General features: G+C 39.3%; 1 protein-coding gene and 1 long non-coding RNA gene across 2 annotated transcripts in view; one reads left to right on the top strand and one right to left on the bottom strand.

The window, feature by feature from the left end:
• The window catches only part of BLNK (B cell linker), a 79,894-nt gene extending 68,444 nt beyond the window's left edge, over positions 1–11,450 (top strand). The window contains exons 14-17 of the mRNA XM_068548282.1: positions 2,413–2,489; positions 3,318–3,401; positions 6,017–6,172; positions 10,827–11,450. Of these exons, the coding sequence (XP_068404383.1) occupies positions 2,413–2,489; positions 3,318–3,401; positions 6,017–6,172; positions 10,827–10,946 (437 nt within the window). The 3' untranslated portion in view covers positions 10,947–11,450. The remainder of the gene's footprint in view (positions 1–2,412; positions 2,490–3,317; positions 3,402–6,016; positions 6,173–10,826) is intronic.
• LOC137767349 (uncharacterized) overlaps positions 1–13,141 on the bottom strand; it is a 32,652-nt gene extending 19,511 nt beyond the window's left edge. Inside the window, exon 1 of the long non-coding RNA XR_011074514.1 lies at positions 13,060–13,141. This is a non-coding gene — a long non-coding RNA (uncharacterized lncRNA). The remainder of the gene's footprint in view (positions 1–13,059) is intronic.
• Between the last annotated feature and the right edge of the window lie 1,376 nt (positions 13,142–14,517).

Genomic DNA, 14,517 nt, shown 5'->3' with positions numbered 1-14,517 from the left:
CTACTAGAGGAGAAATAAACAACTAGATAAGCCATACAATATCAGGCAAATGTTAAACTGATATAAAGAAAAATAAAGCATGGTGGCAGGGGGTGGGCACAGAGAGGAATGGAGACAGTGAGGGCTGCTGTGGTCAGGGAAGACCTCACCTGTAAAATGGGGTCTGATAGCTCCTCCCATAAAGGGCGGACGTGAAGGCAAAATGAGCTAAGATGTGGGAAACAGGACAGGGCTGGCACATATTCAGGGATCAGAAAATGTAAGCCTTGAACTCCCCCCAACTGCCCAAACTGCGGAAACCACCAACCTCCTTGTACTATGTACTTTAGGAGAGCGTGACCACCCACCCTCTTTTGCTGCACCCACCCGGGAATACTGTCCCCACCTGTCAGAACACAGCCTTCCTTCATACTCAGCCCTGCTGGGCCTGCCAAGCCCTCATTGCTCCCTCCTGTTAACAATGGTGGCTGTCACCTTTGAACGTCCAGGGCACTTTTATCTGAAGCACTTGGTTCATCTAAGCCTGTTTCTCTTGCAGACTTCCCCTCCTAAGAAAGGACAACTCTAGTTGCTCTGGTCAAAAACCTTAGAGTCACCCATGACTCCTCACTTGCTTTCTTTTTTTTTTATTTTTATAAATGTATTTATTTATTTTTGGCTGCATTGGGTCTTCGTTGCTGTGCGTGGGCTTTCTCTAGTTGCGGCGAGCGGGGGCTACTCTTCATTGCGGTGCAGGGGCTTCTCAGTGCGGTGGCTTCTCTTGTCGCAGAGCATAGGCTCTAGGCGCGCAGGCTTCAGTAGTTGTGGCAAGCGGGCTCAGTAGTTGTGGCTCACGGGCTTAGTTGCTCTGCGGCATGTGGGATCTTCCCGGACCAGGGCTTGAACCCGTGTCCCCTGCATTGGCAGGCAGATTCTTAACCATTGCGCCACCGGGGAAGTCCCCTCACTTGCTTTCTTCACACACCTTCCAGCTGTTCCTTCAAAATACATTTGCAATCCAGTCACTCTCGCTAATTCTGCTGACGCCATCTGTTCCAAGCCACCATCACCTCCTGCCTGGGCTTGCAAGACTCAACTGGCCTCCTTTCTCTGCTCTTGCCCCCTTCTATCTATTTCCAGCCCTGGAGTCAGAGTGACCTTGTTAAAAGACAGGCAAATCACACTATTCTGTTCAAAACCCTCCAAAAGCTTCCCACACCATGCTTGTTAAAGCTCAAGTCATGCTAAGTGTCCACTGGGTCCCACAAACCTGGTCCCTTCACCACCTCCTGTATGACTTCATCCCTTATTCTTCACCCCTTTTCTCACTGCAGTCCAGGCACAGTGGCCCCCTCTCTATTCCTCAAACACGCCAGGCCCTTGCATTCACTGTTCCCTACACCTGCAACAATTTTTCCTCAGATATCCACATGCCTCCTCCCTCTCCACCTACAGATCTTACCCAAGTGTCATCTCACTGAGGCTCTCCCTGACCAGCCTATTTAAACATACTACTTATCCGAAGCTATCCCCCACCCACTTCCCTGCCTATTTTTCTTCATAGCACTTATGACTTTGTAATATTGTATATATTTACTTATGTCTTTATTGTCTATCTCACTCCATTAAAATTTAAGCTCCAAGAGGGAGGGGCATTTTGCTGTTTTGTTGACTGCTGTATATTCCTAAAGCTTTGATCCATGGCAGGTACACAATAAAGAATGAATGAGTGAGTGGATGAATGAATGAATGAATACAGCTAAGTATTTTCTCCATTTCATGTGTCTCCATGTCTCCACATTTAGACGGTAAACTCCTTGAGGGAGTTTATGCCTTAGGGCAGAAATTCTCAATCATTTTGACCTCAGGACCATTATAACACTCTTAAAATCATTGCAGACCCAAAGAACTATGGTTTATGTGTTTCTTTCTAATGATACTTAATGTATTAGTTAGAAGACATTTAAAACATTTATGAATCCATTTTTAAAATATTAAACTCATTACATGTTAACAACATATTTTTATGAAAAAAATATATTTTCCAAACAAAAAAAATTTAGGGGGAAGAGTGGCATTGTTTTACATTTTTAAAATCTCTTTAATGCCTGGAATAACAGAGGCAGCTGAATTCTCATATCTGCGTCTACATTCAATCTGTTACAGTATGTTTTACTGGTCGAAGTATATGAGGAAAATTGGGCTTCACAGAGATATGTATTTGGAAAAAACCTCGCAGACGCCCTGAAAGAATCTTGGGGATTCCCAGGGTCCTCAGACCTCACTTTGAGAAGCACAGCTCTTAAGGATTTTTTGGTGTGTGTGATTTTTCAGTATGTGTGTTCCTTGCAGCTCCCAGCACAGTGTTGAGGTATAGGCAGAGTAACTGCTCAAGATATAATGGGATCCATTGATTTTTCAAATCCCTTTCAGGATTTCCAGAAGGGGGAAGCCCAACTGTGGATGGCCCATTACCCAGCTTTTCATCTAATTCCAATTTGTCAGAACAGGTATGAAATGAACTTGTTATCAGTAAACTGCAGGAAAGGGCATGACTTCTTATAAGAGAGACTTTGGAGTGAAGCTTGGGAACAGATTCTATTTTAAGTGAGCCTGTGAGTTGTCATTTGCTGATGGGTACAGAATACATTTTTTTCCCAACTGTTAAGACTTTGCTCCATTTATTCTAATTTGTATTCTGGATGCCATAAATAACAATTGGTGTTTCTTCAAAGCTAGCAAAGAAGTGTGTTGTTTTTATTGTTCTTCCTCTCACATAGATTCTATTTAAACTATGTAATTTTTTCAGAATAGATCTATGGAGGCATATGATATTAAAACACATAAAATAGCATAGTTTAAAAAAAGACAGAGAAAGGAGTCGGTGTGCCCTTGGGCAAGTCTCTAAGCTTTCTCAAATGTAAAATAGGGATGATAGCATGTATTTGTCTTGCCTTCAAAGTTGTTACAAGAATCAAATAAGATATTTGTAAAAACACTTCGGAAATTATAAAATGCTCCACAAAGCAACAATAAGATCATAATAGAAAGGGAGATGACAACTTACTTAGGAGAAAGGATTAAATGGTTCAGGAATCTAGCAGGATTAGGTCTTAAGTTCAAATACTAAGTCTACCCCCTACAGCCAAATTGGGGAGAAGTCAATTATATAATCCTTGTGGTTGATCAAAAGAAGCATAAAACTCATTTTCAGATTACTGGCCCAAATGTAGTTAGGCTTTTCTGGTAATGCAAAATGGGACTTTGTTTCTAGTGCACAGAAGGTTCAGTGTCATTGAAGGGCCATCTCTTGCTTAATAATGCCCTCTCACTCACAGGAAGCTGACGTTCACTGTAAACCATGGTACGCTGGTGCCTGCGATCGAAAGTCGGCCGAAGAGGCATTATACAGATCAAACAAGGTCTGACCATTTTAAAATCTCATGTTGTGCCCTCAGCCTATATCGGCACAGTTGTCATCCCGATAATATGCTAATTAAGTAATTGCAACAATTATGGACGCAGGAATCTTTTTTCTCTACTTACTCAAGAGGAACTGCCATCTCCTCCTCTCTTTGAAGCACCTCCCTCTTTCTTTGTTCCTCCATCTTATTGCTGCTTGTCCTTTCATCTATACATGGATGCATAGGCTCCACTGCTCTCCAAATAGCGGAAGAGAAGAAAGCTCTGGAGGGGATCTCTGTAAGGCTTGGTGCTACATGAGATCCATCCAGGAGTGAGATGTAACAGACTATTTTGGATCAATGTTTGGGATAAAAGATTGGGATCAAGATGGCAAAAAGTACTGGGAAGTAAATTTTTGGAGAGTCCAAGCCCAGTCATATAGGAACACTAGAACAGTCTGGACAATCCAAGATTAAAGTGCCACTTTTCTTTTTCTTTCTCTTTTCTCTGCCCACTTGCACCTTGCCTTGTCAGAATATACTGGTTTATTTTTGGCTGCATTGGGTCTTCGTTTGCTGTGTGCGGGCTTTCTCTAGTTGTGGCAAGCAGGGGCTACTCTTCGTGTGGTGCATGGGCTTCTCGTTGCGGTGGCTTCTCTTGTTGCAGAGCACAGGCCCTAGAGTGCAAGGGCTTCCGTAATTGTGGCACGTGGGCTCAGTAGTTGTGGCTCATGGGCTCTAGAGCACAGTTTCAGTAGCTGTGGTGCACAGGCTTAGTTGCTCTGTGGCATGTGGGATCTTCTCGGACCAGGGATAGAGTCCCTTGTCCCCTGCATTGGCAGGCAGATTCTTAACCACTGCGCCACTAGGGAAGTCCAGAATATACTGTTTTCTGCCACCGTTGTTTAGTCCTAGCTCTACAATGAAATATATTAAATGCTTTCCATCAGTCCTGTTGCTTCCTCAGTTATCCCTTTTTGTTTGGTGAAGCTCACCTGTAGTAGATTCTCAGGAAGGACTGTGCTTACGTTATTCCCTGAGTTCTTGCACATTCGAAACTGTTTTTCATAGCCTGATACCCGGAGGAAATCTTGGCTGGATGTAAAATCCTCGGCTTGAGTTTTTAAAAGTGTTGCTCCACTGGATTGCCTTGATGCTTCTGAGAACTCTGATGCTAATGTCACTTTCTTGCCCTTATATGTAATTTGATATTTTAATCTGATGGCTCTGCAGATTTTTTTCTTTTTAAAGTCTAATAGTTTTACCAGATTATGTCTCTGAGTAGATTTCCAGGTCAATGTTTTCAGGTAGATGGAAACCCTTTCAATATGTAGACCTAAGTTTTCTCTTATTTCCAAAACATTTTCTTAAATTACAGTCTTAAAGAGTAGTTCTGTTTCATTATTTTGTTTTTTTTCAAGGACTCACATTACATGTATTTTAGACCTTTCTTTGGGGAGGTCTTCCTTTCAATCCAACCACTCTGACGTTATTGTACTTTTTTTTTTTTAACCTCTCTCTCTCTCTTTTTTTTTTCTTTCTTTCTTGGTTGTTTCCATGCCTTCCTTCAGTCATTTATTAAATCTTCATTTAAGGCTATTGTCCCTTGGGCATCTTGTAATTTCTTCTTCATTTCTGATACAGGTTTGTCTTTCTTTTCAACTTCTTTCCCAGGGTTTTTTTGTTTTTGTTTTTAAATTTTATTTATTTATTTATTTATTTTTGGCCGCGTTGGGTCTTCGTTGCTGCACGTGGGCTTTCTCTAGTTGCAGCGAGTGGGGGCTACTCTTTGTTGTGGTGTGCGGGCTTCTCATTGCAGTGGCTTCTCTTGTTGTGGAGCACAGGCCCTAGGTGCGTGGGCTTCAGTAGTTGTGGGCTCAGTAGTTGTGGCTTGCGGGCTCTAGAGCACAGGCTCAGTAGTTGTGGCGCATGGGCTTAGTTGCTCCGTGGCATGTGGGATCTTCCCGGACCAGGGCTTGAACCCATGTCCCCTGCATTGGCAGGCAGATTCTTAACCACTGCGCCACCAGGTAAGCGCTCTTTCCCAGGTTTGATAAACTCTTATTGCATTCCTTCTTCCTGTTTTTGTCTACTTTTGTTCATAATTTTTGAATTTATGATTGTAGAATATTTTACAAGATATTTAATTAAATTTGGAATGTTGTGTTACAATTTTTTTTCTGCTTCAACATAAATTTTTGGAGAGAGAATTTTTATCAGCTGAAATGCTTTGATTCCCAATATCTGCTTTCTTCTTATAGCACTTTTGAATGGAATTTGTTTGATATATTTTTTTATTCATAGGCAACTTGTGAACATGGTTCCTAGTTCAAGAGTGCCCTTTAGGTTTGATCTTAATGTGTCCCTTCACACATTTCCAAAGCCTATAAACATAAGATCTTATTTAGTGCCTCAAAAAGCTAGCATTTACCTCTTTCAGAATTTTCTGTAAGTATATATTTTACTGAAGTATTTTCTTGCAAAATAATAAAACAAGCTCTAATTGGTAATAAAAATCATATACCTAAATAATTAACTTTTGAATATAATATAGGTATTTTTCATAAACTGATTTTTAACCTATGGAAACACAAGTAACACTAATCATAATTATTCTTTCTTTTAATAAACAGGATGGATCATTTCTTATTCGGAAAAGCTCTGGCCATGATTCCAAACAGCCATATACACTAGTTGTATTTTTTAATAAGCGAGTATATAATATCCCTGTGCGATTTATTGAAGCAACAAAACAGTATGCTTTGGGCAGAAAGAAAACTGGTGAAGAGGTCAGTAATTTCTCTTCTAATCCAACTCTATAACTATGTTTTGAGCACAATGCCATCATACTGTATTAGGTGCCAGAGATGAGGAGAAAGGATACAAGAGTACCTGGTCTAAGGCTTGCACATTGTCATAGAGTACGAGATAAAATACTATGTTTGGGCAGTATATCCTATGAGAGAACAGAAAGGAGGAAAGACTGGTATGATGTAAAAGCTATATCTTTTATCCTGTTGCTTACTGAAGTCAGTCTGACTCGGCATTTTGTTTGTTTTGTTTTTTAGATTCCACATATAAGTGAAATCATATGGTATTTGTCTTTCTCTGTCTGACTTACTTCACTTAGTGTAATACCCTCTAGGTCCACCCATATTGTCACAAATGGCACAATTTCATTCTTTTTTATGGCTGAGTAATATTCCATTGTATATATATATCACATCATCTTTACCTATTCATCTTTTGATGGACACTTAGTTTGCTTCCATATCTTGGCTACTGTAAATAATGCTTGTATGAACATCAGGGTGTATGTATCTTTTTGAATTAGTGTTTCCATTTTCTTTGGATATGTACCCAGGAGAGGAATTGGTGGATCATATGGCAGTTCTATTTTTAATTTTTTGAGGAATCTCCATACTGTTTTCCATAGTTGTCGTACCAATGTACATTCCCACCAACAGTGCATGCGGGTTCCCTTTTCTTCACATCCTCACAAGCATGTTGTTTCTTGTCTTTTTTTTTTTTTAATTAATTAATTTATTTTTGGCTGTGTTGGGTCTTCGTTTCTGTGCAAGGGCTTTCTCTAGTTGTGGCAAGCGGGGGCCACTCTTCATCGCGGTGCGCAGGCCTCTCACTATCGCGGCCTCTCTTGTTGCGGAGCACAGGCTCCAGACGCGCAGGCTCAGTAGGTGTGGCTCACGGGCCTAGTTGCTCCGCGGCATGTGGGATCTTCCCAGACCAGGGCTCGAACCCGTGTCCCCTGCATTGGCAGGCAGACTCTCAACCACTGCACCACCAGGGAGGCCCCTCTTGTCTTTTTGATAATAGCCATTCTCACAGGTGTGATGTGATATCTCATTGTGGTTCTGATTTTCATTTTCCTGATGATTAGTGATGTTGAGCATCATTTCATGTGCCTGTTGGCCATCTGCATGTCTTCTTGAGAAAAATGTCTACTCAGGTCCTCTGCCCATTTTTTAATTAGATTGCTTATTTGTTTGTTTGATACTGAGTTACATGAGTTCTTTATATATTTTGGATATTATCCCCTTATCAGACATATTATTTGCAAATATCTTCTCTCATTCAGTAGGTTGCCTTTTTCTTTTGTTGATGGTTTCCTTTGTTATGCAAAAGCTTTTTAGTTTGGTGTAGTCCCATTTGTTTATTTTTGCTTTTGTCACCCTTGCTTGAGGAGACATGTCCAAAAAAATATTGCTAAGACCAATGTCAAAGAGCATACTGCTTATGTTTTCTTCTGGGATTTTTATGGTTTCAGGTCTTACATTTAAATCTTTAATTCATTTTGAGTCTATTTTTTTGTATATAGTATAATAAAATGGTCTAAAATTTTCTGTTCATCAAAGGTCACAATCAACAGAGTAAAAAGGCAACTATGAAATGGGAGAAAATATTTGCAAATTATGTGCCTGATAAGAGGTTAATATCCAGAATATATAAAGAACTCTTATAACTTTGTAGTATAGTTTAATGTAGTCCTATTTGTCTATTTTTTGTTTTGTTGCCTGTGCTTTTGGTGTAACATCCAAGAAATCATTGTCAAATGCAGTCTCATGAAGCTTTCTCCCTATGTTTTCTTCGAGGAGTTTTATAGTTTGGAGTTTTATTTTGCTTTTAATAAAGTCTCAGATAGTTAGAAAATGCAAAACTCTGAAAACACGAAACACTGATCAAGACCAAATGGGTTTTAAAATATAGATTGCATTATCATTTCACACCAGTTAAAACTTTAACAGAACTGTCTGCTTCTCCCTACTCACAAAAACCTTCATTCTCACTGAAACCTTTATATGATAAATTTTTTAAACTATATGCTCCTCAACAGTAATCAGTGGTAGGATATGGTGGTGATCCTAGTAGGACAGAGTGACTTTGGATGGATGGTTACATTCTAAAGCCTCCCCAGGGACTTCCCTGGTGGCGCAGTGGTTGAGAATCTGCCTGCCAATGCAGGGGACATGGGTTTGAGCCCTGGTCTGGGAAGATCCCACATGCCTCAGAGCAGCTAAGCCTGTGCACCACAACTACTGAGCCTGTGCTCTAGAGCCCACGAGCCACAACTACTAAAGCCCGTGCACCTAGAGGCCGTGCTCCGCAACAAGAGAAGCCACTGCAATGAGAAGCCAGTGCACTGCAACGAAGAGTAGCCCCCGCTCGCTGCAACTAGAGAAAGCCCATGCGCAGCAACGAAAGACCCAATGCAGCCAAATAAATAAATAAATAATAAAAAATTTAAAAAAAAAAGCCTCCCCAGGGGTCCAGTACTTCTATAAGAGGCTTAAGGGTGGGTGAGGGAGCTGTCCTTTTTAGTGGTACTGAAATTCACTCAGATAAATTTTGAGCTCTCAGAGGGGCTCTGGACTTCCTTGTCCTGCTAGGAAACTCTGATAAACAGTGGTTCTTCTTGGCTTAAAGAATCTTCATCCCTACCTCAGAATGAATAGATCAGAGCTTCACCCCACTCCCCAATTATCCAGCCTATGGATACCAAAATAAATACATATTATTATAATATCATCTGGAAGTACTGACAGAGTCCTTTAAAACACTTACTTAAATTATCTATAATAAAAAGATAATTTCTCCCATATACTGAACATCTGAATTGAAAAATGAAAACTTTGGTTACATGATGTCAACCATGTGGAGATGTTGAAAAGTCTGTTTGTCTGTATTTGTGTTTGGGTATTCATGGGTAGAAAAAGTAACTAGTTGATTAACTGTTTAACTTTTTTTGCAAATGTTTTGACATTATGTGGATACACATTGAGTATTTTATCGCTCTGAGATCTGTTTGCTTTATTTTATTGACCATGGGATTTTGAGTTATCAAACAATTGTTTTTCTGTCCATGTATGAATATCTCAAATACACTGAATTAGTGTAGACCAAAAAAAAAGTGTTAAGGGAAACTGCAACTAAGTTATGCTCAATCCTTCATTCAGTCAAATCACAAATATGCCTCAAGTCCAGTCCCACTTCAAACATTTCAACTCAGCTCAACCCCCTACTTCAAACATTTTAATCCCCAAACTCTGCAACAAAGCAATCCTCAGAAATATTCAGAAGAGTATAAGGACAGAATGAGATGCTTATTTGTGTAAGCAAAGCAACTCTCTCCTATATTTACTGGGTTCAGAACACACTTTTTCACTTGGAATTCTCTTCAAAGAGGTTGTACTATTTCATTTCCTGGTGTGTTAGTCCATAAATTTAACTTCCAACTGCATTCAGTTTAACAATATGCTGTGACAAACAAACAGGATGAATGTCTTTATGAGTATCATAAAAAAAATTCACTGGCAAGTACAGGAGGGCTGAATGATTGAAGAGAAAGTAAGAAATAAGGACTAAAGGTACTTGAAAGTCTCTGTCTCTCTTCCTTGACCTAATATTCAGAAGCCAATTATCTAAAAGACAACTGGTGTTTCATTTGAAAAATGACTAGTATTCTGAATACTTTACTTATTTAATATATAATATTTGGAAGCTATCCAAATAATTAATAAAGGCTTTTAAACATTTTTTATTCCAGATGTTTATCTTTATGTGAAAAACTAAGAGAAAATGAAGTCAATTGGTTATAATTGCTAAATTATATGGCAGTGTTGTAAAACAATTACCACTTTAAAAAAATGACTGTAAATGCATTTATCTGATGATCGTGAGCTTGTAGCACTTTTGTATAATCAATGCATTTCATTTCTTGGTCTGTGTTATACTTATTTTATCTTTCATTTAAAACATTGATCATTTTTCAGAAAAAAATTGTGATAGCCTTAAACTAAAGCCAATAGACAATAGGAATTAACATACGGAAAAATACGTATGTATAGTAAGAGCCTAGCGTGAAATGTCATTATTAACTAGGCACTAATTTAGCTCTAAACTTACTGGGAGCTAAAGCAAAAATGGGTATATGAGGGTTTATAAAGGTTTCCTTATTTATTCAAAAAAAAGAACACAAAAACAAACATGAATTAACCTGGGAAATAACTCTCTTCACATTAAATTCTAACGTTAATTTACTACATCAGTCCTTGTATCTAAGACATGCAACATAACAGATAATCTATGTTTTATAAAAATGTAGAGAAATTCAATGTATGACAGTTTTACACTTGGCACTAAATAAAAAACAAAATATTAAAATATTACATCATAACTCAATAAAGTAATTTTCTCTAAGAAGTTATACTAATTGAGGATGTCAGTTGTGTTTTCAGTCTTATTGAATGGCCAGCGTCTGCCACCTCAAAGGTTACAGCCATTGTTAAATTGGACTTTTTTGGGTAGAATGTCATCTGGGACCTAGTAACTCTGACTAACTTGAAAGAGTTGGAGAAGATGGGAGGAGTGGAGCTCATTGTTAATATAAATGCCAATTTATAATTCATCTATGTTTTCTTGTTCTAGTACTTTGGAAGTGTTGCTGAAATCATCAAGAATCATCAACACAGTCCCCTGGTTCTTATTGACAGTCAGAATAACACAAAAGATTCCACAAGACTGAAGTATGCAGTTAACGTTTCATAAATTAAAAAAAATTTTTTAAAGGAAGTCAACATCATTGCTTCAGACATTTTACCTACTTCTACTTTTGAGGAAAAAGTCCAAAAACTTCATATTTTGGATTATGAATCGTCCAGTAATAAAATAGAAGATGAGGAAGCTGTTGAGGTGGTCATCGATTTCCTTATAAGAAGCTCACATGGACATGTTCTGTTGCCTGACTTGATGAACTGTTAATATCTGGTGAGGCTGAGAATATGCTACTAATATTCTCCAAATAAATGTCTTTATTTAAAAAAACAGGTGTAAAGTATTTTCAGTCATGTAAGAAAATAACACTCTACTTCCAAAATAAGAAAATTATACTCTTGGATAAAACAAAGCTGCTGAAAATTTAGACCACCACAATGGTCCTAGTGCCCCAGTGTAACTAGGACGTCTACTGTCAATGCTTGACAATTGCCTTGGTTAAAATTTTAATGTGTAGAAAATAAAATATAGATAATATATGATATTTATAAATACAGATAAGGGGGATGTAATGGTTCCTTTTTGTGAGCTCCCAACCATGGGAGATGTATACAGATATGAACTTTCTTATCCATGATTATGTTGTTAGCTTTGCTTATTAAATATAATTATACCCTCTTTGATCTGCATGTCTATTAAATGGACCCTAAATTTGATATGAGGTTCAGAGTGGGATGAGAGCAAAACTAGATTAAAAGCCTAGGGAAACAGCCCACAGAACAGGGGCAGAAAAGCAGACATTGATGAACACTCAGGAATAAAAGAGATACCATTGTGAGCAGCCATATCCAAGGTCTCAGGTTGTCCCAGCAATGTATTACACTTTGTCATATCAAAGCTTTTTATTCTACTGTGTACTTTAGACAGCACTGAAATGATAAAGCAGCTAATTAAGATAAATCTAATAATTAAATGAGGAATGCACTTGATCGCTAAGTAAGACAGCAGTCTGAAAGGATTTTGAAATTCTAGAAGGTTATGAACTCACAAACTCACTTATAAAAATAACTGTATTCTTAAATGTCATAATACCCCCCTTTCACTTTTATATTTATTTGTTTACTCACCATTTCCAGTGCTCTTAATTCCTTTGTATAAATCTAATATCCACCTGGTATCATCTTCCTTCCACATGAAGAATTTCTCTTAACATTTAAGATAGAGCAATTTTACTGGAGATGACATATCTTAGACTTCTCTTTTGTGAAATTTTCTTTGTTTTATCTTCATTTTTGAAGGGTAATTTTGCTAGAGAAAGAGTTCTAGGATGACTTCAGTACCTTAAAGATATCATTCCACTCTTCTGGCTTGCAGCGTTTCTGATGACAAGTCTGCAGTAATTCTTATCTTTGATTCTCAGTACATAATGTGTGCTTTTTTTCTCCGGCTGCAATAAAATTTTTCTCTTTATCACCTGTGATGACGAAAATGTGATTATAATGTGTCTTGGTATGGTTTTCTTTGTGCTTTTCCTGCTTGAGCTTCATGTTGCTTCTTGGATCTTTGTATTTATAGTTTTCATCAAATTTAGGGAAAAAGTTTCAATTATTATTTTTTCTTCAAATATATTTTCTGTTATCCTTCTTCTCCTCCCCTTCAGGGACTCCAGTTACATGAATGTCACACTACTTGATATTGCCCCATCGTGTGACAGCAATGGAGGTGCACTGTTTGGATCTCCCATCAGGAAAAAATCTGACATGCCTTGGGTTTTGAGCCAAGCCTATGCTCTTCCTAAGCAGCCCTCAGTCTGGCCAATTCTGCCCAACATGGAATTCCTCTAACTAATGGATAGTCTTTAACCTAAATTATCCATTGCGTTGGCTGACTTTGTCAGTGATGCATGGAAGTCTGAGGCTTTCTACACCCAATCCTGCTTCCACTCACCAACCTTTTCTTTCACCAGTATCAGATCTGCATTATGGTATGAAAGCTTTTCTTACTCAATCTTGCTCCATCCCCCAGGCATTATTGTCCAATAAACCTCTTGTACTCCAAATTCCATCTCAGCATCTTCTCCCCAGAAGACCCAAATGACAGATTTAGTACCAGGAGTAGTTTCAAGAAAGTAGGCATTAAGATGGCATCTTTGAACCAGATTACTCACCACCCAGTTGACAATAAGGACTCCATCCTTGGGGTATTTGAGGCATGAACCATCCCTGGTACAAAGTGGTGACCCAATTGCTAATCTCCTGCAGTGGGAGAGAAGAAAAAGCTGAAGACCAAACTCAGGATTTAATACAGTTGCTGAACTGCAAAAATAATTTTTTTTTTTTTTTTTTGGTCACACTGCGTGGCTTGTGGGATCTTAGTTCCCTGACCAGGGATCAAACCCGGGCCCACAGCAGTGAAAGCACTGAGTCCTAACCACTGGACCTCCAGGGAATTCCTTGCAAAGATAATTTAATGCTAAACCAAGACAGGTCTGTCATACCAAGGTCAGAGTCTTAGTTCAAAAAACCTGAGACCCTGACAGATGGGATGAGAACATCTGGTGATGAATGGTGGTAAAACCATCATTAACGGGGAATGCCACCAATTATTTGGCTTCCCAGACTCCTCTGAACCCTCAGAGTCTGCAGAGTTAACCCCTCTCATTAAGAAATAGCATTCTGGGCTTCCCTGGTGGCGCAGTGGTTGAGAATCTGCCTGCCAATGCAGGGGACACAGGTTCGAGCCCTGGTCTGGGAGGATCCCACATGCCGCGGAGCAACTGGGCCCGTGAGCCACAACTACTGAGCCTGCGCGTCTGGAGCCTGTGCTCCGCAACACGAGAGGCCGCGATAGTGAGAGGCCCGCGCACCGCAATGAAGAGTGGCCCCCGCTCGCCGCAAGTAGAGAAAGCTCTCGCACAGAAACGAAGACCCAACACAGCTAAAAATAAATAAGTAAATAAATAAATTAAAAAAAAAAAAAAAGAAATAGCATTCTGCCTGCGTGGGAAGACACTGCAGAGGCCTCTCCCCTGCAAGGCAACAGAAATACCCCTCAGGATATGCCCCTACCTTCTGTCCTGGCTGCTAGGCCAATAACCAAAGTTAAGTTGCAGCTTAAATCAGCCATAAATGTGCTAGGCCTGCTGAGGGAGGAAAAGAATACATCCTGAAAGAGACTGAAGAATTAGGCACCATGTACTGGCAGGAGCTGAGGGAGTACCATGGAACTAGATTTTGAGAATACTTGAGCAAAGAAGCCAGAATATAAGATTGGATAAGGAATAATTTATTAACTTAAGGGCGCTTCTCAGGATACATAATTTAATACTCTGGCAACGACCCTAGGAGATGATGCAAACTCATTGGGTGGCTCCTGGAAGACTAGAAAAAGTGATGACCTTCACTGATTGAGGGTGAAATGCCTGAATTGCTATGGCAGATAGTGGAGGAGAGAATTAAAAGGCTCAGGGAAGTGAGCGTGCTGGAGTGGATATATTATGTGAGGGCAGAAGACCCACCAGCGAATTATGTCCCAAAGGACAAGTGTGATCACCAAGGCCATTAGAAATGCACTGGTAAGAAGGGAGCAACTATCGCTAAGAAGTTCACTGGTAACCCTGTTCTGC

This window comes from Eschrichtius robustus, chromosome 7, assembly GCF_028021215.1.
Source record: "Eschrichtius robustus isolate mEscRob2 chromosome 7, mEscRob2.pri, whole genome shotgun sequence".
Classification (NCBI taxonomy): domain Eukaryota; kingdom Metazoa; phylum Chordata; class Mammalia; order Artiodactyla; family Eschrichtiidae; genus Eschrichtius; species Eschrichtius robustus.
Note: the sequence above shows the minus strand (reverse complement) of the source record. Positions and strands in the feature narration are given on the sequence as shown.